Source organism: Semicossyphus pulcher, unplaced genomic scaffold, assembly GCF_022749685.1.
Source record: "Semicossyphus pulcher isolate SPU_LCO1_2020_fin unplaced genomic scaffold, fSemPul1.0.p SCAF_16, whole genome shotgun sequence".
In the NCBI taxonomy this organism is placed as follows: Eukaryota; Metazoa; Chordata; class Actinopteri; order Labriformes; family Labridae; genus Semicossyphus; species Semicossyphus pulcher.
In genome coordinates, this window is record NW_027211670.1 from 15,986,925 (window position 1) to 16,002,996 (window position 16,072).

Below are 16,072 nucleotides of genomic sequence, written 5' to 3' on the forward strand. Positions count from 1 at the left end.
CACAGGTATACACTGACGCGTGTGTGTGTCAGTGTGTGTGGCTACGCTGGAAACAAGCTGAGTACAAAATAAAGTGAAGTGACTAGAACTGTTGTGCATAGTATTCGAAAAAGATTTGTGCTGACAGGGTTAGATGTTAATTGAGCATAGGGATGCATACATCGGTAAGTGGGATAATAAATAATAATCTCCTGTTATTTATAGCTGTGAAGTTAATGCCCTTGGTTGACTCCTGGACAGCTGCAAACCTCTTGGTCAGAATGCTATTCAGAGCCAGTATATACAGTATCTTTATAAGGCTATTTACAAATACCGTCGTGTTTTTATTTACAGTTATTGCCGCAACAAATGCAGTTGTCACTGCCTTATGGTTCATAATGACAGAGCAATAAATCAAGTTGTGTGTGGTGATTTTCAGCCTCTCAAGAGTTCCTTAAAACCAAATCACGTGTGCTGGAAAAACCATTAGCCATTCATCAAAAATTCATCACATTTTTGACAGCTGAAGTTTTGAACATGACCCTCTGAGAGACTCAAAGTTTGACAACCTTCACCACATTTGGTTTTTTTTACCCATCAACCCAAATTACAGCATTACGACTCTACTCTTCCATGCGAGAAAAGCAAGCACATCAGAAAAGTCAAGACAGCACACCATCCTCATGACAGCGAATATTACAGGATGTAACATACTGATACTAAACAACGCTGGGAATATAAAGACAGGAAGTAGATTCTAGTGGAGTAACATGGAACAAAGTGGACTATAAATATAAAATCGATGTGTGTTAAGGGAGTGGGATTGAAGGGCGCACTGAGATAGAAGCTCCCCCAGGTGCACGCAAAGCATTTGTCACATCGGAGCTGTGAAGAGCACGAATGTACCTTAATACCCAGTGTGTGTGTTTGTGTGAGGGTGTGTTATGACTTTCATTTGACCAAGATGGGATAGAGTGACTTTGTTTTAAACCGTTTTTTACATAGACGCAATGTAATACCTGAATCCTTTTCTAGTCAGAGCGAAAGGACACATCATGAGTCCAGAGTTAAAGAAGTACACACGGTGAGCTGGATCGTTGTGGTTTACGCTCGAAATCTGGCGGTTGGGTTTAAAACAACCGACCTGAAAGTGTTTTCACGAGCGCCTACAATAAATAGCTACAATCTTTCACAATCTCTTATGTCTTGTTTTTGCTACACAAACAATAAAATGAAGACGGTTCCACGTAAAGTTCCTTTACAGGCCTTGACATCATAGTAAAGTAGTCCTCTCCCTTTTTTCGCAGATGGATGGCCAATGGAAATGGCTAGTGAGGTAGCCAAGACTTCCTGCGCGCTATCCTCTTCAACATGATGCTACATTTTTGTTTGGAGTGTGTGTAAAAACCACACAAAGTCAAGTTGTGCTACAAGAAAAGTAGCTCTAAAAAAGAAGCCCCCTCCGTCCTTCCTTTAACTTTCAAAATCTTCCGCAGTGAAAAGCAAAGTCATAAGTCGTCCACTCGAGCTGCTAATTCACTGCCACTTTTTGGAGGGGTGGAGGTGGGTGGTTGGCGGTCAGTGAGGTGTTGGGTAAACACTCCTGAGTATTCCTCCGTCATTGTGAACTCCTTTCTCCAACTGAGGGTCGAGGAGAAGTGCGGCCGCCATCATATTTCTAACAGACACTTCAGAGGGACCAATCCTCTCTTCTTCCCGCTGCTGAGCCGGAGGAAACCGTCAATCTCCTCGTTTTTACCCACACAGATCTGCAGTGGGAGAGCGGGTGAGGGTGGGAGGGGAGAGATGGAGGAGGGGCGAGTGACATTCAGTAAGAGAGAGAGCGAGAGAGAGTTTGTGGACTGAGGTGAAAAAAAGTGAGCTGCATTGGAAGCCATAACATGCCGTCCTCTGTAATCTCAGCAGTTTTCTGCATGAATTTACATACATTTATTCCGCGCGTGTGTGTATGTGTGTGTCCGTGAGAGAGAAAATTGTGCGTAATTTATGTGTGTGTGTTCACCTGGGCCTCTTTCACAGTCATCTGGCCTTTGTCTCGGTTGCCGTGGAAACCAGCCGTGACCTTCCACACCCGCTCACCAGGACGGACCCGCTGCACAAAGTTGGCCGGGAACAATCCCACCTTGTCTCTGCTTTTCCCCTGGTAAACACACACAAACACGGACACAAACACACACACACACACACAAACAGTCTGTTAGTCTTTGAAAGATATAAATAGATATTTCATGTCCTGTTCTGAGGCGGCTTGCATTGCTTGTAGTAGAAAAATCTATGATGCTGACTCCTCTTGTTTTGAGTGAAAATTTCTACTCTATGTAAGACGCCACAATTTACACAAACAGCAAATTCAACACAGCCAGCCTCCACTACAGTCCTGTACCGTCCTTGTCTGAGCGTCCGCAATTAAATCCCTTTGTGTTTTCACTTTTGTTATGCATCATTTTTCTGTGGAATTTAAATAGACTATTAGATACGTCACTAAAGAAATAATCTTTAATTGTGGAGCTCTAATCCCTCACTATTCTCATCAGACTCTGACACAAAGGCGTACAGAGCAAACAGTTGCCCACTTGGACATTTTGCTCATGTCCAGATGTTGACATTTAGCAAAGACATGTTTACACCGAAGGGGCAGAATGGAGAATTAATTGTCAGTTTTCTGAAATGCAATGCGCTTTGCATGGAAATTACTCTTAGTACTAAAATAAAGGGGCTGCATGGTGGTGCAGTAGAAGGTTCCTTGTACGAATCCCGGTGTGTTCTCCCCGTGAATGAGTGGTACTCCGGCTTCCTCCCACAGTTCAAAGACATGCTCGTTAGGTTAACTGGTGACTCTAAGTTGCCCGTAGCCGCGAGTGCGAGCATGAACCGTTGTGTGTCTCTATGTGTCAGCCCTGTGATTGACTGGCGTTTACCCTGCCTCTCACCCAACAACAGCTGGGATAGGCTCCCAGCTGTCCTCGTGCCGCAGATAATATATATATATATCACTTTTAATACAACAGTTATACAAGCGGCCAACAGTAGTAAAACTAATAATCAACAACAGATTATTTTTTGATCCACCAACTCAACTAGTTCCACAACTTAACTGAAACTGGACTTTTGTTGCCAGGCAACCCAAACATTCTCCTGCACTCTGTACAGGTCACCACAGATCAGCTGTTTTTTTTTTTATCATGCACTTTTATTTGTTTTAATTTACCATCAACCAGTGAAATAAGAGTCTGCTGTGTGATTCAGAGGTACCAGTTTGATCAATGTAGACATACACGGTCTGCTGTAATGTTAATTAACAGTATTCAGAACACCTGGCTGAGGCGGAGTGATACACAGAGTGAAAAGTCCTAATGATGCTGTGCTCTATATCAGCACTCATGGAATGCCTCTTAGGGCCCGATCAGACAGAACGCGCCTTGAAGGCTGTAAACACGAGGCGCACCGCACTGCCTTTTTTGTGGAAGTAAACATCCAATCAGACAGAGCGCGTTTTAGGAGCTGGGGGCGGCTTTTTTCCTACTGTTGTTAAGGCAACCACCGAATCATTAGCTGTCATTAACCCAACCGTTACATTGTAGACTGACAGAAGGCTTGCCTCTCCTTTCATCCGATTGGACAATGAGAAAAAACGCCCATGACGTCGGGCGCTTTTCTGCTTTGAGTTGCTTCAACTCAAGGCGCTCGGAGCGTTTCCTCAAAAACGCGAGGCGCACTGAGCGGAAAAAAGCGCGGCGCTCTGCAAAGCAAAAGCAGCGCCCAAAAAGCCTCTCATTGAAAACAATGACAAAAAAGCCGCCCCCAGCTGCTAAAACGCGTCCTGTCTGATCGGGCCCTTATCCAATCAAATTACTTGGTCGGAACCAACTGTTGTATAGCTAATGGATAGATGGACTATAATAAAGTGTTTTGTATTGACTGTACCATCTTAGAACTATTAACAAGTAATTAATTTAAATATTCAAGTCATTCTCATTACAATATACACATTTGTTGTCTCACTATAATAATAGTAACAGGTTTTTGCTTTGTCATGTTATCAGACTGGAATTGTCTTTGGCGCTGCAGCAAAGAAAACCTCTCGTATGTCTTCCAGCTCTCTGACTTTAACACGTAGAATAAAAGTTATATAAATACAGTTACTCTGCTGCCATTTATTAAAGTTGATATCTGGTACTTTTCCTGGGTGCGTCATTATGTAAAGGCCTATCTGTCCTTCAGCAGGTGAAGGTTAAGATCTTCAGCTGCCTCATTACACACTGACTGCAATCTGTCTTCCTCCTCTTTTTCTCTTCATGCTAACAAAGCTCTGCTAACACCCACACCTGCTGTCCTTCAACGGATCCACCAGCTCTTTAGTCTTACCGTCTCTGCTCTGAACACGCCCGTGTGTTATTGTAGAATCTATTCAAAGGCTATCCGGAGATTTGCAGTGATAATATTTTATCTCCCTAAGCACTGGCTTTAGTAGAAACATGGGGAGAAATGTGATATTCTTTTAGCGTTCATTGTTCCCACAGCTCTGCATGAGTGCATTTGAACAGATTTATTTTTTATATAGCTCACCTTCCACCAGTCCTCGTTGGAGTCATCTGTGACTTGAACTCTGTCGCCAGGCCTGGAGGGGAAAAAAGTGCGTCATTCGAGGATATATTGCTATCATATACCCATTCACAAACACACCAATGAGCAAGACGCTGGCCAAAAATCAGACACAATTTGGGGTCCAGTCTTTTGCTCAAGGACATGCCCAACATGTGATCAGGAGGAGATGGGAATCGAACCCTCAGCTCTATGATGAGTAGATAAACTGCTCTACCCTTTATCCCAAATCCAATTCAAAGACAACATTTCCAAATGACACCATTTCAAGTGTGCTATTTGCTTTCTTGATGGATATTTGAATGCTAAATTACAAGCTAGGCTAGCTTAGCATAGTGTCTGTAAGCAGGGGGGGGGAGCTAGTCTGTGCCATGCTAGCTAGTCACCCTTACTTTCTGTCTCTATGCTGAGCTACACTAACTGGCTGCTGCCCTTAGCGTCCTATGTCTTCTGCATGGACAATAAGCCCTTTGCCAAAAGATATTCACTCAGCAGAAAACTTTTACGGCCACATTGCAAGAAGTGAGTAAAATGGGATGACAAATGTCAGAGTAAGCTCCCTCCGAGGAGCATTTTTGCTTCTCTATCAAGCTAAGTTCCTATTTGAGTCTCACAAGCAAGAAGCAAGAAGATTAGCCCACTTTCCTCTGATATCACTTCATGCTTTATGTCACTTGTAACTTCTTCTATCTTGTTTTATGTTTTTTCATTTTGTTACATTTTATTTTATTGAGAAAACTGCTCCACTGTCCAGGTGAAAAAACACCTAATCTGCTGTCTTCTTGTACAGACGCTTTCTACAGATTAGAGGTGGTTGCCATACACTAGTTTCTGTACCTACCATGGACCCCGGAACGCATTTAGTATTAACAGGGCCCACCCTCATCCCCTCAAGTAAATTTGGCGACTAATTCTATCATGTTTCTTTTTTTTTATCTGTCAAAAAGATCTTCATCGACAATCGATAACCTTACTGGACACTCTCCCCTCGCGCTCTGTCTCCCCCATACCTGGAGCAGCGTCTCCACACATGCTCGTCACAGAAACACACACACATACAGAGAGAGAGAGAGAGAGATGTCCGTGTGGTTCGTCCCTCCCGTAAATGCATTGATTGAGGTGCGACGTCTTCAGTTAAATATTGACCTGTTATTCTGTTTTAGAAGATTTTAAAGCAGCGGTGTAGCGTCGGTCTCATTCGTCAGTTTTGATCGTATCGACACACAACGTCTTTAACGACAGCTCATGTTGAATGTCAACAGAGCAGACGCATACAGGGAGAGAGAAGCACATAGTTACTAACAGTTATTTTGTTTTAAATAGGGTGACGTATTGTTTGCTGCAATGTTGGCCGGGCCCTACCGGTTCCGTGGTTCATGGAACCTACTCTGGTTTTAATGTCACACAGCTGTCTCTCCTTCCCTGCCTCCATATCAGAACCCTGAAACCCTCAACCATCATCCTGCTGAGGAGGCAGATGGTGTGCGACGTTAGTAATGATTTGGCTAGGTATACGCGCCCTCCTCTGTCATCCATCACTCTTGTTTACACACACAGCGTACAGTAGACAAAGGAAATTGACTGACTGTAGTTCCAAGTCGTTCTTCTCTTGAGGCAGAAACTTGTAGAGCGCCACGTAGGTGTGGATGGAGTGAACCTCTACCCGCTTCGGAGTCTGACAAACGGAGAGTCCAAGAGAAAGAGAAAAAAAAAAGAGATGAAGGTTTTTATCTCATGTGGAAGTCTGAAACTGAGAGAAAGGGATATCAAGTGTGAAGGGGGCTGACAGAGTCTATTTTCACTACGCTGACTACACACCTTCAGGCTGACCCTGTCTTCTGAATCAGCCTTCTCGCTTTCAGGAGGGGTGAGCACTGGAGAGACGGAGACAGATACAGGGAAAGAGAGAGAAGGATAGGGAAAAGAAACATAGGAGGAAAGATGATACGTGTATAAGAAAGAAGGGTCAAATGTAATGCGGAGAAAGAGAAAGAAAAAAAAGGGAGGGAGACAGAGAGAGAGAGGTCCTGTCATTTTGCAGCAAACAGAAGGAAGGCTGAAGCCAAGGTCATTTACTGTAAAGTGGCAGCAGTACAAACAGAGATGATCCCTTCTCCTGGGACTAAAGACAGAGAGGTTACTGTACTGCGGGGAGAACACACACACACACACACACACCACCACCCCTATAGAGTACTCTATCTTATACTAATGTATGTCTCCAACGTTCTGACATTTATCTGCAACGTTTCTTTCCCGTGTACATGGTATTAAACATTTCTACTTTGTATACCTTAGAAATAAAATCTATCTCTCCAGAGGGTTTTTTACTTCTTTTTTAGATTAAACATTTCCAGTCTGTTTTTTTCTCAGCATCCAAATGTAAAAAAATATATATATATTGAATGCTGTTTGTTTGCCTGTGTAAAAATTTTTACCTATAGGTTAGTTTGATTAAGATTATATTTCAAAGCAAAGTTTAACATTTTTGGAGATGCACATTTATTTGGTTGATTTGTTTTTGATAGGATCACCAGCACTTACATGTCTGTACAATAAATATGAAGCTTACTTTACACAAGGTCTGTAAACTGCTCGCCTACCTCGGTCAAAGAAGATTTGAAGGGATTTCAGTGAAAAAATAATTTTTTTGTGTTGCTAAAAGTTGGAGAAAATGTAGAAAATGCTACTGGACTAAATAAACCACTAAACATACAGATATAACCTGAAACATATGAACAGCTAGTCTTGCTTGTTAGTTTAATCATATGTTTAGGTTGGTGGTCTCCAACCCTGCTCCTGCAGAGCTACCTTCCTGCATGTTTTAGGTTTCTCCATACTCGAACACACCTGACTCGAATGTTTTGCTCGTTATCAGTCCCCTGAGACTCAGTTGGTTGATAACGAGCAGATCATTCAAATCAGGTGTGAACGGAGAAGCCTAAGACATGCAGGAAGGAAGCTCTCCATGAGCAGGGTTGGACAAATAAAATATTAGTTTTTAAATTTTACATAAATGGACTGTACTTAAAAAGTGCTTTTCTAGTCTTCCAACCTCTCAAAGCACTTTTACACTACATGTCACATTCACATTCACACACTGATGGCAGAGGCCTCGGTGCCAATCTATTCCTATACATACACTGTTGGCTATCACTTTTTTATATGTGGCTATATTATGTTTATTATTATGTGCAATAATACTTTTCTGGCCACATTTATATTTGTATTCATGTTGATATTTATAGAATGCATAATCCTGCGCAATACTTACACTATTTCATTAGTACCATGTGCAGCATCAGGAGCAATATAATCTCTCTTCATTATTATGTACATCTTTTTATAATCTTGTGCAATAGAAGTCCTTACTATGTAATAACGTCAATACTACTGTCAATTTCACTGCCACCATTACTTCCTGCCTACTTGTAGATAACTATTGTAATATTGTTTTTCTATCTCTTTTGCATTAATCCATTTTCTATTTATATTATCACTTACATTTAAGTTGTTTGTAAGTTTGCATTTTTCTAATTTGTACTGTATTTTTGGAGCTGTCTGGCACTATAATTTCCTTCGGGAAGTTCTTAAGATCTTATCTTTGGGAGCACGTGGGACACTTCGACATATGACTGTAGTAGTCAGGGATCGAACCACCAACCTTCCGATTGGGGGTCTACCACTGACTCTACCACTGAGCCACAGCCGCTACAGCTAAAGTGATCTTTTGAAGTGTCAGTAGGTGGATTACAAAACCTTGGCTATCATTTTAGCTATTAGCTATCATTCTGTTTCCATTCTGTGCGTGAAGCTAAGCTAACGGGCTGTTGCCGCTAGCTTTATATTAAAAGTAGTCATGAGAATGGCATCAATCTTCTAATTTACCTCTCAGAAAGAACTGGGTTTCACACACTGTCGCATGACATCTTAAAGACTTTTTTAATAGTTATCCTTTAAGCTGCTGTACAACCTTTTATCAAGTCAATGATTTGACTTACTTCCTGGGATTTGCTCCTCTTCAGCTATCGGCTGGTTTTCTAGCTTGTCCGGCTGTTTTTCCGCCTGTAAAGAAAGAAAAGGTCGAAGGCAGCAAAGTCAACAATATTCTTGGTGTGATTCATGTCGACATGAATTTATGTGAATGGCAGGGGTTGTCTGTGTATTTCATGTGTGTTGTTATACCTCATGACACGGCGACTCTGAGATACTGCTGAAGCTGGAGCGACTCATCTGAGCCAGCGACGTCCCATAGCGCAGGGCCTCGTACACAGGGTCAACAACGCCATTATCTGCCTCTACACACGGACAGACAAGATGGAACAAAGCAACACATGTGCAGTTTTATAGCTGACACTTGAATGACACTCACACACACATGCCCGTACACATACACAGTGACCTGTCAGGCATCAAGGACTGAAGGCCACAGATGTGCTCATCAGTCATCCTGAGATTACAGTGGTTTGTTCCTGTTGAAATCAGGCTGCGTTTCCATCACTCACCCTGGGCGGCTGGAGCCTCTCTGACCACACCCAGCTGATCAGTGGTCAGCAGAGGAGAGCTGAAGTTTCTCTTGAAAGCTCCCGACTGAGAGGCCGGCAGAGAGACGAGGAGACGGGAGAGGAAGGACAGGGGAAGGAGAAACGTTACTTGAGGCTGAAACACGGCAAAGGGCATGTGTAATATTTCCTGGTAAGACAATACCTGTGTGGTTTCATGAGGGGAAGGTGGACCTACAGTATTTGCGATGACATCTGAGTATCTGAACATGTGATTGTGCTCTCTGTGCTCAACTGAAATCTCAATGCTGAACAGTAGGATGAGACACATCTGCCCTTTCTCCATCCTGGGAGCCAAGACCTTTTTTTTACTGCACTTAAATAAATGATGCACCTTGAAAATAAAGTAAATAACTAATGCAGAAAAGATGCATTCAAACGTAGCTCCTTGTGGGTGCAACTGAAAATATTGTGCTCATTTTTATGCCTAGCTGCATTTAAGTTTTTCCTCCCTCAGTTTATGGACTGAAGAAAATTTGTCAAAATAAATTATCAGGTGTGGTTCGGTATTTATCCCCTTTAATACTAGTTTCACAGAAATATCTACATGCAAACTATATTAGTGCTAAAAGAGAGGCAATTAATGACGAAAAATGTTTGTCAACGATCTTTTTATTGCACACTCTCAGAAAAAGAGCCATTTTACGCATCATTTGACGCTTCTTCCGCACAAAAAGAACCGATCACCAGCTGTCTGCTTCAGTCGGACTGTTTAAATGTGAAGTGATGATGAAAAGTAATCTATAGATGCTGTGTCCTTATGTTCATTTACTGTATGGATGATCTGCTGAAATTTAAAGTCTTACAGGTAAAAACATGAAGAGGGAGACTGGAGGGGGGTGAGAAAACGTTTTGACTAAAGTAATAGACTTTTTATTGACTTAAACTCGACTGAAGTGTTTCGAGTTTTCGTCGACTAAAATGCAACTAAAACGAAGAAGCATTGTTGTCTGAAGACTAAATCTAAAATAGCTGCCAAAATTAACACAGGACACATGCTGGTTGGATCAGTTGATCTGTAACTGCATTATTGCTCTAACTCTATTACTGCCCACTGATGGTGGCAATATTGCACCCACCATTAGCTTTAACAGGCACATTCTGTAGATACAGTATGTCTCTTACCACTGCTGAATACCTAATGGAGCATGACTTATCTCCTTTCTGCCTTTAAGAAAATCTATCCACGTGGTCTGAAGCACCATCACGGCCTGCATCTGTCAAACTGTAGATGATCAGCCAGAGCAGATCTGCTACTGTACGGCTTTGATATCTGATGTTGCTTCTTTATTTAGCAGGAGAAATATGTTTCGAGACAGTACATGAGTCATCAGTCGAAGGGATACAATTACAAAGTCCTGGTTCTGACGGATGCTGTGATGTGCGGTTCTAAAAATAGAAACTGTTTATAAAGATAGCTTTCGTCAATCCCTCCATCTCTTTCTGTTTTACACTTAGTGATATATGCTGACAATAACATGTTGTTGACCTCTTTTTATTTAACATAAAACTGCAGTTACAGGACGTTTAATTATTCTGCTGGCAAAACATCCGACATGCTAAACTTGTACATTTTCAGATAGGATATATTTTTCATTCAGTTTGAATAAAAATGAATCAGTGAATGATGTGGAAAGGTTTCAGGTTTTTAAAACGTTTGGTGCGCATACTTCCTTAAGTTGAAGTATAAGAACATAATAATATAAAAGTCAAAGACGTCAAAGTGACTGCCCTGACGTTTTGACAGATCCTGTGAGTGTCGACCTTCTTAAAAGTACAGAAGTCATCCAACAGTGAGACATTGCTTTAAGGTTCAGAGGGACTCAGTGTGACGGCTGCTTTCAGGACTGACAATCAAGAATTTGCCCAGAATCTCTTCCTCATCTGCTTGTTTACAGAACACAAACTTCACCTCTGCACTGATATAACTGCATGAAACGCTGGGCTGACACGAATGTGAACAGGTTTTTTTCGAGTTGTTTTCTATTTTTATCTAATGTGTACAAGATGAAGCCTTTTTAAAACTGATAAATTAATGATATGATCAAAAGAAAAGCAGAAATTATGTTCAAGTAATATGAATTTAGTCCAGAGTCTATTCAGAGTGTGGCAATAGCTTTGCCCCTGGAAGTGCTGCTTACAGTGAAAGTTAGATTTTGCTACTACATCGCCTCCTTTTGGCCAAATGACACCAGATTTGAAATGCTCACTCATTTATCATATGTACACATGCCCACCAAATGTGGTTGAAATAGCACAAGGCGTTTGGGACTTAAGCCATTCTAGCTCAGTCCACTTCATTTCAGCAGACTTCGAGGGCCAGCTATGGCATAACGGTATTGAATATCACATATCCAAAATTACTTTTTATCTTGCTTGGTCCAGAGATGATCTGTACCAAATTTTGTGATGATTGCTCAAAATTTGTAGAAGGAGTAGCAAAAAAAACAACATTTGGACAAAGTTTATAATAGCGTAAAGTCATTCTGGACGTAAATGGGTGTGGCTTTGTCCAGATATATTTGTCTGAACCCACAGAAACCCAGAAAATGACTGAACATAAAAGTGCACCAACATGGCCAATTTGCACCAAATTTGACCCTGCAGACTCTTAGGCCTTCAGCACTACACCCACCAAGTATGAAGTCTATCAGATGACCAGTTCTTGAGACAGGCGAAGGACAAACAGAGAGACGTCCTATCTTTTAAGTTAGGTAATAATTGATATAGCCTTACAATTTTCTCTCAATCGCCTAAATGTTGCTGTAGTGTACAGACTCGCAGCATGCAGCACTAGTCGTATTTCTGACTATTGTTTCCATTGTCCTTGTTTGAATCTGTTTTTCACAAAGTGCTTCAAAGGAAACACAGGACACAAACAAAATGAAAGAGCCCTTTGTAAATAAACTTGGTGAATGCTTTACTAAAAGTCAAATTCTGCCAATTAATGAGTGGCAATCGGCCTCATCTCCTCTGACAGCGGTCCAAATTGAAACAAACAGACGTGCTTAGAACTGGATGTGGATAAATTACTTCCTCAGCGTTTGAAATCTTCCCTTTCAAGTCCAGTAGCCAAACACTACCTCTACAATCACACATCAACATATCAGTATTGGGGACTGTGGAGTATGACTGGACAATCTTGGACTCATTGAAGTTTAAGAGCACACGCAAGCTAAAATTTCACACTGTGCTCGGTTGAAGATGGGCGCGTGTGTGTGTAATGCTTTCCTGCGGAAGCAATTATTTTTGTGCAGTGCTCAGCAGGCCTTTTTCTTTAATCAAACTGCAATACATCTTTAAATTCAATTAACATTGATAAGCAAAATGTTGTCTGGATTCCAAAGTCATTTAAAGCTGCTTTACAGTTTGGACATCTGCAAATGGGCTGAGCGAGAGCCAGATGAATGACAGTCATCGATATTTCTTTTTTCATTTCAAATTACACCTCTTTACATGAACTCTCGCTTAATTGTGCAAGTTGTGCTGCCTCCATTTTGTTTATTTGTTTGTCAAGAATGACCAGTAGTAGAATAAGTATCCTTACTAGAAATACGATGCTGGGAAAACACTTTGTTACATGTAAAAGTCCTACATTAGAAATTCTAAGAAGTATCAGTGGTGAGCAGTAAGTAATCGTTATCAGAAGGGCCCCAATCACAGGTTTTTATTAGTACCTATACATGCAGCTGATTCAGGTGGACTCCATCTTAACCATTTCATATGATAGTTATTGACTTTTTTTACTAAAAGTCTCTTACGCATCATACATAGAAATTTTTTATGGGGTTTTATGTAGTCTTTCCTATTAATATCAACTTGTATCAAGAATTTTCAAGAGAGACAGTGTGTTAGAATCTTGACAAAAGGAAAAATAGGACTCTTAAAGGGAAAGATCAGTTGGTAATATGAATCTTTAAGCAGTTTTTTGAGGTTTTTAAAATGTTACAGTAATTAATGGAACACGCAATTTTTATCACCGCCAAGGAGGTCATCATGTTTGTAGACTTTTGCCTGTTTGCTAGTAGGATTGTGGAAAACACACAGGCAAAGGAATAACCCAATAAAATTTGGACCAGATCAGACATCAAGCAAGCAATAGAAGCGACCTTTTGGCTTTGGCAGAGGTCCGCGGTCTCTGAGTGCCCTTTTAGTTTCCCCTAAAATGTAGTGGAATAGAGGTTTCAGAGACCACAGACTAAAAAATCTTGTGTAAAGACGACACCTCGGTCCATGAATATATGTTAAAGAATTGTTCTTTTTCTGTTTTTGTTTGTAATTACAGCACTTGGATCAGTCAGCTTATTTGAAGAAGTCAATGTACATGGTTGAAAGCATTTTGTTGTGGGTTCTGCTGGATAAAAGCCACAGATAAATAAATGTAATGCAAGTATAAATTACCGTCAAATTCAGTGTATAAGATGCACTTCTAATTAATTTTTTCATCTAAAAAGTGGGCTGTCCTTTCTACTGGTGCGACCAATATACCAGTATGAAATGCAGAGAGAGGTATTTTATTGTGTTGCTGTATTTTACCCAGCTTCCTCATGTACATGCGCCGTCATGATCGCCAGTGCAGCCGCCGCGCATCCTGCAGGACTGAGCTCAACTACCGCACCGGTAGCTAGCAGGGTTGCAAACTCGACATGGCAAAATCAGATGGTAGGCTATAATTCAGGTATGTTTTGAATGTGTTTCAAATGAAAATACGTTGAAAAAAGTGTTGAAATAACTTACGTACAGGTTTTTTTTTTAAACATACGGTAAGGTAAACTAGAAATACTTTAAAAAAGCACAAACACCTGAAGTGGGTACAGTAAGGTACATTACTCAAGTACACTTGGTTAACGTTCATCGCTGTGAATGTGTAAATCCTATGCAGTACTGCACTGATATATTCATTATTAGTCACACTCGGGCGGCCTGCTCCTCCTGCTGCTAACGGACACTTTGCTCTGCAGTCCCTGCAGCAACTACATCTCTACTCTGTCTGGCCTCAAGACATCCCGAGAGTGTGGCTGCTATTTATACTCTGACAGTCCAGTTTCCCCACCAGGCAATTGAAATATCATGATGTCTGTCTAATTTTAACATTTAAAAAGAGAACATTGTTGCCCAAAATTAGCTCTATATTCCCATCTTTCCAATGCTTCCACTCCATTCAAATGTGTGAGTACTAAAACATAATTAATAAATACACGAACATTTGCCAAGGAAAGACATTAGAGCATTGACAGTCAGTGAACCCTAGATGTTAAGTAACATAGATGTATAAGAAGTTGCCTCTAACTCCATCCTGTTACAGTAAAATGCCCAATCCATGCTCTGATGAGTGTGCAGTGATCGAAAAGGACACTGCTGAAGGCTCAGCGAGAGCCTGCCATGTCATATCCTCAAGGGATTGTGTGCGCCTCAAAAACACTGAATTTCACAGTGAATTAGCCAGACCAGCTGGTACAGGGAGATATTGATTTTCCAACAGCGTCGAGAGGGGAGGAAGGAAATGTAGCATCCAGACAAGAGAGAGGAGGAGCGGATGGCGTTATGAGAGAGGAGCTGCACATGCAGGGAGGAAGGACAAAAAGTGAGTGGAAAAATGTTGGGACCTGGCCACTGTAACATCAGCGCCACCCTCATCAGCTTTTGTTCCTCTCATGGCATTTAGAGTTTGGAGATAATTTCATCCTGCTTCAACCCTTTCGCACGTTTCCAAGCGACTTAGACTACTTTGCCGGTCAATCCCCATTCCATTTATAACCTCCACCTTTTTGTCTCTGCTGCTTTGAAAACGGCTTTATCCTCTTTAAACAAGGCGTGGGGCTTGGAGGCTAAGCATATTACCAGCTGTAGACGTTATGCCAACTAACTGAGGGAGACAATTACAGCATCCAGATGCTGTTTAATTCTGCTGACACAAAGCATTCTGGGTTAGTCTCTGGCACATTCATTTCCAGTTACAAACAAATACATAAACTGTGAAAATGTAATTAGCTACGTTAGGAAGCTTGTTGCCAATGGCAAGCCAGGCTACTGAGAGATCACCGCAGTAAATACGGGAAGCAACACAGGGAAATTAAACTGTATCCTGTGTTGCTTCTCATGAGGTTTGTGCCCTTTCACATGTCATTGACAGGTGTCAAAAGAATCAGAAAATAAAATTTAACTTGAGAATCATGAGAAAAACAAAGAGAGGAGGAGATAAATGTGATGCACTTTAGGTAAAAACTTATGATGCATCAAATATTAAAAAACTAAAAGGACAAATAAAGTTTAAATAATATAAGCTTCCCCTTTAATTATTAATGTCCTGCTCTCTCACTGAACAGGTGTTGATTCATGCTACTTTTGTAACATTTTGGAAGAGCATCTCAGGGTTTCACACCGCTGTTAACACCAGATGACCACTTATCTCTAAGGTGTTATATCTCTGCCAGACTAGTGCCAGACTCTTGTAAAGAAACTTTGTGTTACATTATATTTCATGTGGGCTGTAAGGTGTGACTGTTAGGTTCATAGGAAGGTGCAAAGTGTGTATCAGTGAGACTTTCTGATGGAGTGATCTTACCTTGCCATTACAGGGCTGCTGGGAGAGCTCTGACGAGCACCAGAGGTGGGCTGCCAGCTTACACGCTTTACAACGCAGGCCCTGCTTGGAGTTCCCTGCGTAGACACGAAACCCTGCTGTCAATATTCTGTTATCAGAAACAGGCTATGAGCAGTGTGAATGACAAGCGTAATGGGAATAATGGGAAGAAACAAATCTATATTTATACATGTAAGTCGCTTCAAAACGCTCCATATTGGTGACAATCCAAATGTTATTAAAAAGTAGAGATAGACCGATATGGTTTTTTCAGGGCCGATACCGATACCGATTATTAGTAGTCAAGGAGGCCGATAACCGATAT

At 41.2% G+C, this 16,072-nt stretch overlaps 1 protein-coding gene across 1 annotated transcript in view; it reads right to left on the bottom strand.

The window, feature by feature from the left end:
* Nucleotides 1-1,278: 1,278 nt before the first annotated feature.
* The window catches only part of LOC138593729 (SH3 and cysteine-rich domain-containing protein 2-like), a 29,409-nt gene continuing 14,615 nt past the window's right edge, over nt 1,279-16,072 (bottom strand). The window contains exons 3-11 of the mRNA XM_069664819.1: nt 15,730-15,824; nt 9,108-9,192; nt 8,788-8,900; nt 8,604-8,667; nt 6,421-6,476; nt 6,189-6,277; nt 4,567-4,618; nt 2,003-2,140; nt 1,279-1,748 (exon numbers count right to left, since the gene is read on the bottom strand). Coding sequence (XP_069520920.1) covers nt 1,650-1,748; nt 2,003-2,140; nt 4,567-4,618; nt 6,189-6,277; nt 6,421-6,476; nt 8,604-8,667; nt 8,788-8,900; nt 9,108-9,192; nt 15,730-15,824 — 791 coding nt within the window. The 3' untranslated portion in view covers nt 1,279-1,649. The remainder of the gene's footprint in view (nt 1,749-2,002; nt 2,141-4,566; nt 4,619-6,188; nt 6,278-6,420; nt 6,477-8,603; nt 8,668-8,787; nt 8,901-9,107; nt 9,193-15,729; nt 15,825-16,072) is intronic.